Source organism: Lagopus muta, chromosome Z (assembly GCF_023343835.1).
Source record: "Lagopus muta isolate bLagMut1 chromosome Z, bLagMut1 primary, whole genome shotgun sequence".
NCBI lineage: Eukaryota > Metazoa > Chordata > Aves > Galliformes > Phasianidae > Lagopus > Lagopus muta.
The window spans coordinates 56,415,556-56,431,385 of NC_064472.1; the positions used below are offsets into that span (position 1 = coordinate 56,415,556).

Here is a 15,830-nt window from a genome sequence, read left to right on the forward strand (position 1 = left end):
AGGAGCTAATGTGGACAGGTCATAGTTGCTTTTAAAGCAGAGGCTGGAAATTAATACCCCTGTGAGACTGGAAGTAGGGCATGTGTGGGGGTGTTTCTTGGATAGGAGCTGAAGGACAGAGATAGAAAGCTGCCTAGGAAAGCAGGGAGTACAGCTCTGTTTTCAGCCATTTCACATGGATCTGGAAGATGTGCTCATTGTTCTTCCCCAAGCTGGCAAGGTTCTGACTCCATCTAAAGCTGAGAAACACTGTTCTCCTTTCAGTAAGGCAGGAGAGAACAGTTCCACCTCCACTCAGCTTTCCAAAGGAAGAAATGCTACTAAATTAGTGGTTAAAGGCTAATAGCATTTAAACTTCAGTCACATAAGTATAGCCAGCCCTGTTTTACAGATAAAACTACAATCAGATGGCAGTTTTTCTTAGTTTCAGGGAGCACTTGACCATTTGTGAAATTGTGAAAGACAACTGTTAAAAACAAGCTATTAAGTCAATACTAATTCCTCATGTTACAGAACAGCTTGACAAATCAAAGTCAAATTTGTCTGTAACTGTCAAAAGCAAAAGCAGTACCATTTTCCACTGTGGTTAAAAAGGCTGAAAAAACATCACAGCAATACTCTACTTAAGCTAGTTAAAACAAAGGTACAGGCAACCAGTGCAATGCTAGCCTTCTCCATGGACTCCTGTGTGTTTTAAAATCTATGAATTTCCTGATCACAACATTCCCTGAGTGTAACTAGTGTGGAGACTATCTCTGTTGATAGAGGAATACACAAATTGTTTCATCAGCAGCTGTGATGGTCAGCTTCTGACCAGTGCAATCTTTGACACTGTGTAAATACTTCTGTTGTTGCTCTGTGCAATTTAGTCAAAAATACCAACTGAAGCGTGGTTAAGTACTTTATTGGTAGAGTAACATGCAGAGACCATCAACCACTACACCATTCAGAGCCTAGCCATGTATCTAAAATTAAGATCCAATCCTTTATTTCAAAATGGAATCTTCAGATGCTAGAAGGGAAGAAAAACAAACATAGTTAAGATTACTCGTAACTTCCATTACTACTAAACTACTAAAACATGCAGAACACTTGTGGGATCAAAGATTAGCTTTAAATATGCCATTTCTTTCTAGCTGGTTTTTGTAATTTCTGCTTCTGCTAACTCAACTGAAGTGTATTTCATTGCTGTAGGGTAAAAGCAAGTTCTTTTGCCTTGCTCACTGGTTAAGTAACAACCTTCTGAAATGACAATTCAGATAAGCCCTGAAAGTCATCAGCACAGATGCTTCCATTTATCCATCTTGGAAGAACAATCTTCAACTGCTGCACTGCACTGATTCAAGTTCTAAGAACTGCTTTTCTTACCGAGAACTGTATCATGCCACTGCTGGGAAAGCCTATATAATATTTAAATAAACATCCTAAAGAAATAATCACAGAACTCCACTTCTAAATGAACTACCAGTCCTCCAGGACAGCTTCTGTCCCCAAAAATTCAAAATTCTTCAGCTAAATAAATACTCCAAAGACTTATGTACAAAGTTCAATGAAAGCTACACATTCAAGATGTTAAATATCTTTATCTAAGAAAACCATTCAACAGTTTGAATATTTGATTGTATGTATGTGTAGTTCACTCAAGTTTGTTTTTTCACAGGGTTTTGTTCAACATTAATCTTTTTTCAAGACAACACAAATGTCAGTATTTCCCAGAGAAACACTGTGAAGCTACACCAAAACTAGTGAGAGTTATTAGTCAGTTCTGTTCAAGTTTTTCCTTTCTGTAAGTCCATTTAACTCACAGCTATTCTGTACATATTAGAAAGGCATGGAGGATTAAAGAAATTATCCTAAGGAAAAAAGAAAGCATGCTGCTGCAGTAATGCTGTACGGTGGGAATGAGAAAAGCAGCAGTCCTGATGTGAAGGACACCACAAGTGAAGTCAACCTCTACACCTACGCTAGTGATGGCACAGCCAAGTGAGCTGCAGACAGAAGCAGTGGCCCAGGACCTCTGGCTTTGGTCATCAGCCGCCTCAGGGTGAACTGTACCCTAATGAGGGCAAACAATCCCACCCAAGAGCCCACCTTCTGCCAGTGCCTTTGCGATCCGTTCGAGCTCCTCGCGCTTCTTCTTCTCCTCCGCCTCTATCCTTCTCTCCTCCTCAGCAATAGGCTTTAGGTAGTCTGCCGTTAACACACACGGTTAAAAACACCGCTGCTGAGGCTCGGGGCAGCAGTGAGGCTCGAGCTCGCTCGGAAAGAAAACCCAAGCCAAGAGGGAAGGGGCGGCAGGGCCGCACACGGGACGCCTTCCCCCGGGCCGGGAGGGAAATGGCGGCCGCCTCAAGGTGCCCTTGGGGAGGGAGGGGAGGAGTGGGCCGCGGGGCCAAGGGCCGCCGCACTCACCGTATCGCTTCTTGCCGTAGATCATCCCCACGAGCAGCGCCGAGTACCGGGTGAACTGCGGGGAGCAAGAGACAAGGGCGCACCCCGCGCTCAGCCGCCGCCGCTGCCACCATGCCCGGCCCGGCCCGGCCCGCAGAATTGCGGAGCGGAGCGGGATGGCGGCAGGGGCTGCCGCGGCCTCACCTTGATGAGGGGCGAGACCTGCACCGGTGGAATCATCCTGGCGGCGGAACTGGCAGCAGAAAGCGGGGCTGCGGCGGAAGGGAGCGGAAGGAAAGCCGGTCCTGCGCGTCGCTTTGCCCGCCTTCCTGCCCGTCCCTACTATGTGACGCAGTAAATAAAGCGTGCCTGCTCGCCAGCGCCGCGTTGAACTTAATGAATCTGTTCCCGAATTTTGGATGTCAGCTTTTCAGAAACGAATAACTACAAGAACGCACAGATGATATAATAGAAGGGGCAAAGCGTCCTCCAGTTGTATGGGTCACAAGACTGTACCCCTTCTGCACTTCCCTGCATCTACAGCACTGTGTCCGGAGTCGGAGCCCTCAGCGCAAGGATTTGGAGCTGCTGGAACGGGTCCAGAGGAGGCCCCGAAGATGCTCAGAGGGCTGGAGCATCGCTCCTGTGAAAAAAGGTTGAGGGAGCCAGCCTTGTTCAGCCTGGAGAAGGCTCCGGGGAGACCTCACTCTGACCTTCCAGTACTTGTCAGAAACTTAAGGAGGGAAACTGGCATTCTGCATGGCGCGATAGTTATATGATAAGGAGGAATGGTTTTGAACTAAAAGAGAGGAGACTTAGTTTGGATGTCAGGCAGAAAATGGATTTGATTCAAATGTCATCTGCAGAGCAGAAATAAAGGGGTGGAAGTTTTGCTATTTTCTTCAACGATTGAAATTTATTACCGGTACAGATATTCACTGCCTATGTGCCAACTGAACCACAGAAACAAAACTGTATAGAACCAAAGTGCTTTTATTAGTTGTAAGAAAAAAAAACCAATACATTACACAACACAGAATCCTACTGCAAGTCTTGCGTATCTGAAGGTTTATCTTACAGTAAGCATACAATACACTAAGATGCTTCAAACCAAAAGCAAAAAATGCTTTTAGAGTAATGTCAACTGAAAGTAGGTATTTAAATTTGTTATCACTAATAATTATTCCAAGCATTATTTACTGCAGGACTGTGTTGCTTTTTTTCTATTGTTTTTGTTATTCCTTTTTAAGAGGAACACCAAAATCCCCCAAATGCTTTTAAACATGGCACTAAGTTCAAAGTACGAACTAATGCCTCTACCAAAAAGAAATGTAAAGCCTTCCAGAGGATAGTCAGAGCCTGGATAAATTTACCTGCTCCTTCTTAAACAGCTATCCACAGGAAAAAGTTTGAGCATCAGTACATAAACTTTAAAAATACCAGTGTCCAGTAGACTAGAACTTCTACCAGTTAGTTCTTTAGGAGTTTCACTATTGCTTATCTAGCCTCTTGTGAAAGACCAACTCAATTCTCTTTTCCACTGGAGAATTGTTACACATGTCAAGAAAGTCACATTCTATCAGAATATAGCATCATGCTTTCACATGAACTAAAAGAGGTTCCTTTCTATGGCATGAGAGCAGATGCTGAAAGCCTGAGAAATCCAAACCTTTCATTTCAGATGTAGAGTTGCTTGAGAACTGAAGGCAAATTTACTTAGTCTCACAGCTCTTCAAATTTCTTCCCTAGGAGACATCAAAGCTAGTTCAAACCCTGCATGTGCAGCCACGAATCCTCATATTTTAAATACACCATTTTTAAAAAGAATGTAACTGAACTTTTGTTTAGGTAGCCTGGGGGCCTGCATACACAATTCAATTCTCAACTCTCAAGAGAAGTTCAAAACTGTTCAAAAGGAGCTTTACAAAATGATCACTGGCTATTGAGAAGCGATGCCGTTGACTTAGAATAAAGGGGTGCGAGCAGAGACCAGCAATCTGTATACACAAATGTCCTGTTATGATACACCATCCAGAAAACCAGAAGTGTCCATCACATCTGCCAAGCCTTTCTTCCTATTTTATGGCAGCATAATCAGCTTCTATACCTGTGTTTTGTTTCCATACTGACTACTGCACGTCAGAGAAAGGCATTTCACTGAGTATCTGTGTACACCATCACTATCACTACAGTTACACTTCAAGCAGCATTTTTTTCCCAAAAGGTAATTTTCAAGATAGGGGAACATGCTTTCTGTTTTCCCCACTTACTCTTTCCTCACTCGCCCCCTTATTACTGGTTTTACAGAAAGGCTTTTAGGCATGACCAGCTAAAATTAAAATACACTCCAGTTATGGTCAACACAAGCTTTAATTTAGATCAATATACAGATCACACATCAAGACAACATGAGTTAGAAGAACTGAAATCAATGATTTAACTTCACATGCACTGCATGGAAATTTATGAGTGTGTTTCAGTAGGAGACAAACATGCCTCCTCTTCTTCTAACAATACAACCTTCCGTCTGGAAAGAGACATCACAGACTTTATGACACTTAAAGAAATCCTGACAAAAATGCGCAAGGCAAGAAAAGCAAATGGGATTACAATCTGCATAAGATGGAAAATTTCTGTGCTAAATTCACTTAACAAGCATGTTAGAAAGAAGGCCCCAAGGCTCACACAAGGGTAGAGAGCCAGCTTGGCAAACATGAAGGCATGCTCCTTGCCACCATATCTAGCAAAAGGATGCAATGTTTCCCTTTCATGGAGGAGGGCTGTTGTCCATATTGCAAACTGAAATATGCTGGCAAAGAAAGTAATTACACAGCTGACCTGAATAGCTTCTATCTCATTGTGTGACTTCTCTGCAAATTCACTGGTCAGCTGGTAAGCCAGCGGAAGGCCACCAATGAAAGCCAACGAAAGTATATTAAGCAGTCCCATTAATCGTGTAGCTTTTGTTACATACAGGAAAAGTGAGTGATGGACAAACCACAAGAGACCAATTGTCACAAAAGAACCAAAGTAGGCAAGATAGTTTGGTCCATATTCACTTAAAGCTTCAAGAAGGCTTCCATGAAACTTCTCCCCAACTTCTCTTGGATCAGGAACGTTGTCTTCACTATGGAAAGAAAATTTAGTTTACTTTCATGCAAATTTCATAAAACACACCTGGACCAAAAATGTTCTATGTTGTTTTACTCTGAGAAGGTAGAGAAGAATACATATCCGTCTGTAGTTCCCTAATTTTTAACTCAGCATGGGCATTTCAAATAAAAGTTCTGCAAATAAATTAGATCTGAAAGGAAATTTGAAAAGTAAGCTGGCATTCCTTCAGATTAATATAATAAAGTTGCTACAGGAACACAGCTTTTCCTGACAAAAGTCTTTTTATCTGAAAACACAATGAAATATAAAGGAAGCTTTGTTCTTCAAGAGTCCCCAGCATACATTACATAGACTGATGATCATTAGTGCTGACATGTAGGAGGTGCTCTTTCTGGAAAATTACACTTACGGTCACTACTGCAGATTTTAAAAGTGACTGTCAGTATTTATCCGGCTTTATTTCTTCAAACATTACATGCATATACAAATTGATATTACAGTTCACAATACAGGTTGTGAGAGTCAGCACAAAGCCTTACCAGATATCCAAAATGAGCAAGGTTGCTACAATAGCATAGACTCCATCACTGAATGCTTCTACCCGTTCCTTACTCAGAGGCTCACTGAGGTAAAAACTAAAGGTTTCTAAGCTATAGCTTGCCTCCTCTTCATCTCTGGGACCTGGAAAAAACATCTGGGTGTTTTTATACTAAAGACAGACAAAAATCAGAAGTTACAAAATGAGATAGTTAAAGGAAAAAATACATATATATGAATCAACATAAGAACAACAAAGCTGCCATGATTTCCCCACCTACTGTCTTTCACCACACCTGAAAAAATCTTTCTGTATAAAGAAGGGTGCTGCTCATACACCCAAGTCAGTCGTTCCACTTTTTTTCATAGAACCATATTTTTCCTGCAGTTGTGACTCTCCCTGAACAGGACAAGTGCTTCAGAAACAGAAAAGTCAATTTTTCCTCTGAAGGAGAAAAAGTCAAAAAGCCCTATTCAGATGCTGTCCTATATACCCCGGAATAACCTAACAGCAGTAGGTTCTCAAAGACATTGTGGATGATCTTGGAAGCTTTTTCCAATCCTGGTGATTCTATGATTCCAGAATCTCAGATGTGCTGTTGGATGCCAGAGAACATGGGACCATAGAGTACTGCTGAAAAGAAAGTCATGCAGGCACAGAGCTTGCTTCCTGTATTTTTCTGTCCTCACACTCTCCTTTAAGGAAAGAAAAGGGATAGACAGCCTGCAGTCATCACTCTGTTTTTGTGTGTGTATAACATTCAGGACAAACCAAGAGAGGTTTCACTTTCAGAAATGATGCTGTAACATATATGCTATACAAATCCAATAGGAAACATAAGGTAAGCAGGCAGCTGAGGAGAAAATGGAAATACAGCTAAATAAAATTCCCACGTCCCCCAAATCATTATATTCCAAGACTGAGATTGGAAGTATTGAAATTACATCATTCCATGCTGTTTGGATAACAATTTGACAACCTAGTAACTGAACATTTGAATACACTCCCTGTAAATACTCACCTACAATCTTGGTTTTACACCATGTTATGAATCGACTGAGATGTGGAAAAACAATTACGAGCCCAAGAAGTAGGTAAGACTATGGAAAAGAAAATGAAGAGAATTTAAATTTAATAATCAAAACATAAATTTCTCCCCAAATTTAATATGAAACCATTATTCACAATCCTTAGTTATAATCTCATGGAGAAAAAGAAAATTGTGATTTTATGGTGTGAAAATAACTCATCTGATATCAACGTGCACATCTTGAATACTACCACTTTTTGATAGCAAATTTAATAAAATCAGCAAACCAAGCTAAAACAGGAAGTTAGAGAACTACCACATGTTCCTAGTGATACCTAGCATTTGCCACTTAAATTGCAATACCACGTTTCCCAATTAAATCTCTTAAATCTCTGGCAAAAGTGTTCGGATAACCATGTAATAATGAGGTCAGGGAATCTCTACTGCTTTACAGGTAGAAAAAGTAATAAAACCAAGCCTGCAATTGCTTTCTTTTTGTCAAATCACTTTATATTTCCAGCAGGCTTGCTCAGAAAGCTGCACTGAAAAAAGGGTGGTGGTGACAGAGAAGTGCAAGGGTTTCTTAAGTTAGGAAACAGAAAGAGCTGTGAGAGACACTCCCAAGGGCAGAGTGCTTTGCAAATTTTGACCACTACTCTATAAAGATTTCGTGGAAAAGCTCAAATCTCTTCCGGTTCCTTTATATCTTTGATGAAGGCTGTACCTATGTTAAGCATTTCTGTGAAATGTCCTTATTATAAAAGTACCCCCACCTCCCTGAAATTTAAATACATCTCAGCAAGTTCCCCCCAAAAAGAGCATGATTTAAGTATCCATCTCCTGAACTTGTTTTTGAAGTATGTAATCATTATGCTGACCCACCGCGCCAACTGACTGCTGGGGGAGCTTGCATAAGCTGCATCAGTCTGCATGCTACTTCTGTCTGAAGACAGTCAGATGTTGTTCACAGATTCTGCACAAGTCCAAGTTCTCATTAATATTTTACTGTTGTTAATGTTTTAAAAAAAAAATTGTATTTGTGAACAAGAACGGAGAATAACAGTGAAGTCCCAGACGAGAGAAGTATTTTCAGTTACAGTCAGGCATTTTCACACTTGGATTGTTACTTCTGCAAAAAAAGACTAGTTACAGATCCAACTCTTGCCAAATCTGGGAACTATGACGGTGTATTTAAAAACTCATTTAAATCCATCTATTCCTAAAGAACAAGGCAGAGGAAAGGAAACTCTGAGCATATTAAAAGCTAGATTCCAGTTCCAAGCAGAGATTTTGAGAAAAATAAGAGCTATGAATATGTAGGAGTAACTCCAGCACTTAATAAAGATGGTAGAGAAAAAGGCTATGTAAAAGCAAGACTTAGCCAAAAGCATTTGTTCTGAGATGCGATTAGGCTGGTTGGTCTGCTTACTCTATTTGCTCCTAAATCTTGCAAATACAACAATTATGTTCACCTCTTTTCAGTTTGTGCAATATGAAGCTCACTTCCTGTAGCCTTTCACATCATATAACTTACTTATGATAAGAAAGATTCTAACTTACATTTTAAAAAATCTGCTTCTGAGTAGTAATTAAGGAAACCATTATGAACACCTAGACTGAGTAAAGCAAACACTGTAGCAAAAAACTCCTCCAAAACCTATACAAACTCAGTCTAGGGATTGGTCTCCGTGAACTGAACGTGCTCAACACAGAATACAGACCATAATTACATCACCACAGAATTGGCAACTGAGAAAATCTGCATATTTAACACACAGATAATTATTTTAACATACAGTTTTAACAATAACCGTAAGCACAGCTAATATAAGCTGCTTCATCAATGTACTCTGATGAGTGGAAGAACTTACCAAGGGAATAAAGAAAAAAGAAAAGATGGCTGCTAAAAAGCATAAAACTGGTCCTCTTAGGATAATCTTTAGGATGTGACGTTTATAGAAGTTCTGATTTTCAGACACCTGTATCTGCTGATTCAATAAGTGTGGGTGATAGAATCCATACACTACTATCACAGCCTGCAAGAAAAATGTCATAATTGCAAGTTACTGAAAATAATTCATACAAGCATACACAGCATTTCAATTTTAAAACTGTAAATCAACAAATTCCAGAATACATTCAACAATATTCTTCACAATAAGACACAGAAGGCAACTAGTGACTACCCCAGGAGAAACCAGAGCCATTGTCAAGTACTTAAAACAGAGGCAGAAAGCCTATGGCCCCTCAGCCATTGCTGTCTGGCGCAGTGAAAACCACAGCAGGAATGATGAATTGCTATTTGGCCAATTTTAAAACTTTTGAAGAGTGAGGAAAGAATTCCAAACTTTAGATCAAAAGATCTGTTGCATAAGGGAGCTGCACAGGACAGTAGTAATGCAATCACTCATGTCATCGACAGATAACTATCCACAATAATTACTGCTATACAAACAAAAAAAGGTACTTGTCAGTTTATATCTGTAGCTAACAAACTGGACTTTAGTTCCATTCAATAAAATATAGCCTCTAAAAGAGAAAATGTAATCAGATAACTTACCTGTATAAGGCCAATGACAACAGCACAGACACTGAACAGGAAAATTCCAAAAGGCACCCCTGGAAACGAGGCCATTAAGGAAAACTAGAAGATAAAGCAACCAGATCAAACATGCTGCTAGGTAGCAATTAGGAATGAAGTATTCTTCATTTGATACTGAAACTTAAAAACATAAATAACGCTTTACTTTTCAGTGCAGCTCCACTACATGCAGTCTCTAGCCACAAACACATGCAAGCATCCCAGCTGAAGGTGACTGAAGAGGTGGCTTTGCTCTCGGGTTGATTCTGTAAATCTTAACCTCACTGATGCTGTGTCTTCCCAGTAACTACAAACTGCTTTGCAGCTGAGCAAGAAGTTTAACAACATTTCAGTAGGTACATGTCTGTAACTGAGCCACCTTAATATCAGAACACTTAGTTGAATCTTTTTATTCCTCTAACTTCATGGCTGCATGCCTTATTTTTTTCTGTAGCTCCATTACATGAAAACAAAAGAAGGAAAAAAAAAAAGGAAAACCAACAAACAAACCATTAGGAATTGGTATTAGATAACAGTGCCAACCTTATAAAAACTATTTCAGCTAGAAAGCAAAGAACAAAGTATATACGCTTGCTGACAGAGGCCTTTCTATTGACCACAGCCTTATTCTTTGTAGAGTAATAATAACAGAGATTTATCCACAAAGAAACAGCCTGTCATTTAATCTGTTCTAAACATACAATAGAAATCAACAATCATTTTAAACAACTGTTTTGTTTTGCTAATTGTGGTGTTCAGTTGCAATTATTCTCTCTAGGTTATCTGACTAAAAATTGCAGAGCAGTATGAAACACAGCTTTAGTTTCCTTACAAAATGCAGAATTCTCTCTACTCAACTTTGACATCTCTCAATACATCCACTTGTTTTAAAGAAAACATGGCAAACTGTGCCTTTTTATGATTACACTTTTTGCTTCAATATCCATCTTCTACTTGGTCTGCTGTAGTTGCAGATAATAGCATTGTGAATTTTCAAAAATTAAGGATTAATAAATTAATTACAAAATTAACTATTACAATGGATACTGGGTTTACACTATAGTAATACTATCCTGGTTTTCTGAATACTTTAGTGAAGTCATTCCAAATAGAAAAAAAAACAGTAATTTAAATACATGTCGAATTTTGGAAAAGTACTTACTGTGTACGGCAAGAAAGTTATGATCATCATACAGGCCTTGAAAAAGAAAAAAACATACTGAAAATCTAGGTAAACTACAAGCAAACAATCACATAACTCAAAACAGAGTATGCTACACAAAAGCTCAAATGCTGCATCATGAACAAAACATTTCTGAAGTTGCTGAGCTATTACTATAACATATGGCTAGTTTCAAACCCACCTTTCATGTCCCCTATCCCAAAGTGTTCAGGTTTACTTCAGAAAACACTACAGCTTTCTTACCAGTACTATTGATAAGAGATTTGTCTGTGGCTTGTAGCAGATCTCTTGCTAGATTTCTTTGCCCAAAGTACCACACGGAATCTTTAAGAGGTACTTCTGGTTTTCCCTAGCCACAGCTATTAACTTTTGATCACAAATATCTCAAACATAGTAAAGTCAAATTAAAAAACAACAACAAAAGCTTACAGCAGACACTGCTTTAAAGAGTAAATTAGTGAAGAGTTACATGCTTTAAGCAGCTGTTCCTACATAATTTCCTGTATTGTTCTCAAGGAACTTACATTCAGAATTTTTTTTTTGATAAAAATTAAAGGAGCTGTGATTGCAATGTCAAGAGAACAACATTTTACACCGTTTTACAAAGCTCTAGCTAAAACAAGAATATGTACCCCAGGGTAGCATTCCATTACATCTATCAGCAACCAAGGCATTGCAGCATGGCTCATATAGACACCTTCTCAGATAAGTGAGGAATTCTTACGAGATTTAGGAAAGAGAAATCAAAACACTGCTTTAGAGACTGCTATCTCAGCAATAAGTCCATACAATACTGTTTTAAATACACTCCACAATGAATTTCAACAGAAAAATGGCTGAAATCACAACTGAAACTCAAATTCACAGCTCTGATTTTTGCCACAAATGACACAGCATTACATAGAGGACATACGTGAGCAATACTGACCGCAAGGGTCAAAATCTTTCTGCCTAGGTGCCTCTTAGTTCCTCCAGCTGAAGTGCAGAGGTTCTTTTAGCTTACAGTAAAACACATGCAAAATACAAGCAAGTTAGCTTTCTATCACAAGTTTGCCTAGGAGGAATTCTATTTTTCTCCTGCCTTTGGCAGGAACTTTGGCAGTTAATTAGAAGCCTTCTGTTTCATAGACGCATACTAAGGAAAAAGTGGCATATATTTGATAGTTAATCACCAAGCATACCTGGTAATACTCACCAGATTTAGAAGAGCAAGGACATCATCTATAAGCTCTATCACCTGGAATAACCTGGCAAGACAAGATACCATGAACAGGACAGATCCAAAAATCTGCACTGCAACACAGAATACAATTTACATACGCAGTATAGAGAAATCTGACTTCCCCCTGCTCTAGAACTTATGCAAGTAATTAAAATGCTACCAAAACTCAATCAAGCATGAAGTCACTTGCTAGAAAAATCTGAAAAGCTAGATCAATTGCAGAGCAATTCACTTCTGTTTAAAGGAGATGTGGCATAAGACATACCAACTTGGTTTTTTTTGCATGTGTGTGCCAGTTCTATCCTTCCACTGCACCTGACATTTGAGTTCTAACCTTCCATCTCACTTGCACAAAGGTGGATGCAAGGTAAAATTAACTGTTATCTAAAGCCAATTCTGTTGTCAAAGAGCAATGAACATGGCAGCACTGATCCATCTAGTCACATACCAAAATCCTAATAAGGCATAGGGCTACAAATGGGTGTCACACTTCAGCAAAATCAAAGATATTGGGATTCATGCACAAGTACCATATCAAGTCCACTTGATACTCAGATTCCCAAACAAATATACAGTCATCAGGTTGACTTTTCACTTTTCAGGTGCTAAAGTATGTTGTGACAGAATCCAAGCAATAGGACTGCACTGGTCTACAAGATGCAGATTTCAGAGACCATCCAAAGTCTCTGAACTCAGCCTCATATGCCATTGTGAAGAGCTATTTTTGTCATTTTCTCTGAATCTCACTTGTAGAACGGAGTTAAGTTCATGCTGTTAGGGCCTGATTATCTGCAGAACTTCAAGGCTTAAAACTATTTCTCCTGAAGATACAGCACAAGTTGTTGCACAAAGCAAATGAACTCTTCCAAACTGCCACACATCTTGTTAATGAAGCTCCTGATGTACATAAGCATTACTAAGAATCAATGGCACCCACCACCCTCCACAACAACAAAAAAAACCCCAACAAATTTCTTAAAAACCATCCTTCAACATTTATTTATTCAGGCAAGAAGTACAATGTAACAAAAGCACTGATGTGACCAGTTTCAGGAATTGAATTCCAGGCTGCACCTCTATGAGGATGGAATCAATCCACTTCCTTAAGGGAAGGAATCTAGCAACATTTATATATTTTAAGAATTCAAACAAACACTGCCCTGATTCCAGTAAGCTGCAGAGTTACTTGAGCAGAGAGTAAGATGCAGTTACCTTGATTTTTAGCTTGAGCCTAGCAACACTATAGTGAGGGTAACATTTATTCAGGTCCTGAGTCCTTTAAAACTATACTATCCACTCACAGCTTTCTAGCTGACTTAAAGCACTTAATTATGCTTTTCATTTTCCTTAAGGATGTAGAGGTCTATCTCTTTACTCAAAAGGAATTATAGCAAACAAAGACCAATGGCAACATTCCATCTCACTTGTTAGCACTGCAGGGCATACACTAAGGATTAATATATATATGTTTGAAGAAAAAAATATGTTGCATTGGGTTATAATTGCGTTCCACTTAATTACCATATATATTTGGGAATGATACTAGGGGGAAAAATGGCAAATCAGAACTGCCTACAAATAGCTGAGCTATAAAGAAAGCAAAGAGGTAATTTTTAGTGATTTCACTAGAACACAATCCACATTGTTTTTAATGGATTTGAAAAAGGACCAGCTGACCTTACTCTTAAAAACTCTTAGAACACTATGGCATAGAAGAAAAAACTTGCTTGCTGCCCCACTTCCAGTGAATGTTTGTAAATTAATTCATCTCTGCATATTCATTTAGCTACTAAGATACAGCGTAGTGGCAGCATACACAGCACTGTAAAATGCTGCACCTATAACATCACATTTGATTTTGCGAGAAGCACCCCTTAGGACAGAGAAAGTCAAATTTTAAGCTGGCTATATTCTATTTCTTTTGTCTTCTATTTCTGTACTTCACAACCTCACAATTGTCAATTTTTCAGCATAATTTTAATTCCACTGAAACTATTAAGTGAAATAAAGAGCAATTCTAATTTTAAAGACATATAATGCTTGTTTTTTTCTCATATCACAGTTTCCATTGTGGAGAAATATATTTATTCATGGCTTTAGGAAGAATTTTTATACTAAGAAAATCCAGAAACATAACAGCAACATAAAAACGTTACCTCCCAACTTTTTAAACAAGAACTTTTCTTTAACTTTGCAATGGAGTTCAACATTTTTCTGTCATCCTACCTTACATGTGCTGCCCATGCCACTGTGACTATTAAGAAGGTCATCAAGTACACCGCAATTTTTGTTAGAAGAAGTTGCTGAACACTTTCACCTAGTTTCTGAAACAAAATAAGAAGTTACACCCAGATAGAAATGAAAGATTTAAAGAAGTTACTCGTAGACTCATGCAGCACATTTGCTATAACCATGGACCATAGTTGAGTCTCCTGAAGTAAATTAGACAAAATGCTCAGAGTTGAGTCTGGCTGTTTTTAAGAGCAGAAACACATACTGTGATTTGGAACTGTGAGTCTTTTCAAATGATTAACTTACACTGCCCAACACTCGTGCTTCTTTCGATTTATTTTCTGTAGTCCTTTTTTCTTCCACCTTTACTCTGATAAGTTATGATTAGCCTGATTTTAAAACTCACATTCATTTTATGCTATACTAAGTGGCTTCTCTAACTGATGATGTATTGCAAACAAGATGCAATCATGTTTTCTGACAGATGCTTCAGTGAGGTAGGTCATTCATTTCCATACAAAATAACTGCATAAGATCTATGGCCTGCATATTCCATACATCTTACTAAGGCTTTATATCATGGCTTTCGTAAACTACACAGGCCTTCAGCATCTAAGTTCTTCGCCTCAGGCTATACAGCTCCTCTTTGAGGCTTAACACTAATGGTTTGGGAGTTCAGGTCTTGAATGGAAGAGGGGCGTTGCATTACGATGCAAAATTCACTTCCAAAGACTCGAGAGATGACCAAAAAACGGCAAAGAAGGTACCTGATCGGGATGTATTTTTGTGTGAGCCACAGGCAAAATCTGAAATAACAAAGTTCTATTAGTACAAGTCAGGTCATTATAAAACTTAACGAACTTCAGTAGGGTGCAAATACTCAGGGCTCGTATAACGACTCATTAAGAGCAATGCTACCCCCGAACTTGTTCGCGGAACCCGCTCGCAAACGCCTGCAGCTCCGACAGACGGCGGTGATCCCTCCAGGGAAAAGGGCGGGGGAGGAGAACGTAAACACAGCTCGGCAGCTGAGCACGGTCCTTAAGGCAGGGCAGCGGCTCTGGGGCAAGCGGGGCGCAGCCCCCGTCCCTCCCCGCCCAGCCTCCGCCCGTCGGAGAGGGCCCGGGCCCCGCGCAGGCCCCCACGGCCGGCGCTCACCATCACCGTGGCGATGATGGACAGCAGCGCGTCGCTGTAGGCCAGCAGCCGGTGCGACGTCTGCGTGCTGCTCCCCAGCTCCAGCTCCAGCTCCATCTTCCTAGCCCCGCCGCCAGGGCCCGGCGTGGCGGCCCGCGGAGCCGACATGGGCCCGGTGCGGTGCGCCCCGCCCCGCCAGCACCTCCCCCGGCACGGCGGCCGCGGGGCGGGGGCGACGGCGGAGCGGGCCGAGAGCCGCTAGCCCCGCTACAGTGGTTGCGAGGAGGAAAACGCCGCCTGGAGCTCGGGGGTGCCAAGGCTTCCGGCTGCGGCCCTGCCCCGCAGCACGCGTCAGCCCCGGCCGGCAGAGCCCTGCAGCCTCCCTGGGGATCGCCCCGCCCC

At 40.3% G+C, this 15,830-nt stretch overlaps 2 protein-coding genes across 2 annotated transcripts; both read right to left on the reverse strand.

Moving 5' to 3' along the window:
- Positions 1-888: 888 nt before the first annotated feature.
- ATP5ME (ATP synthase membrane subunit e) lies at positions 889-2,748 on the reverse strand. Its single transcript, XM_048931913.1, has 4 exons — positions 2,596-2,748; positions 2,413-2,467; positions 2,092-2,190; positions 889-1,012 (listed from the first exon to the last, which is right to left on the reverse strand). The coding sequence occupies exons 1-4, from the start codon at positions 2,629-2,631 to the stop codon at positions 987-989; spliced, it is 216 nt and encodes a 71-aa protein (XP_048787870.1). The 5' UTR covers positions 2,632-2,748; the 3' UTR covers positions 889-986.
- Positions 2,749-3,372: 624 nt separating this feature from the next.
- On the reverse strand, positions 3,373-15,761 carry TMEM175 (transmembrane protein 175). Its single transcript, XM_048931452.1, has 10 exons — positions 15,450-15,761; positions 15,059-15,097; positions 14,286-14,383; positions 12,033-12,084; positions 10,817-10,852; positions 9,634-9,717; positions 8,945-9,109; positions 7,065-7,143; positions 6,045-6,186; positions 3,373-5,518 (listed from the first exon to the last, which is right to left on the reverse strand). Exons 1-10 carry the CDS (start codon positions 15,594-15,596, stop codon positions 4,855-4,857), a joined length of 1,506 nt encoding a protein of 501 aa, XP_048787409.1. The 5' UTR covers positions 15,597-15,761; the 3' UTR covers positions 3,373-4,854.
- Between the last annotated feature and the right edge of the window lie 69 nt (positions 15,762-15,830).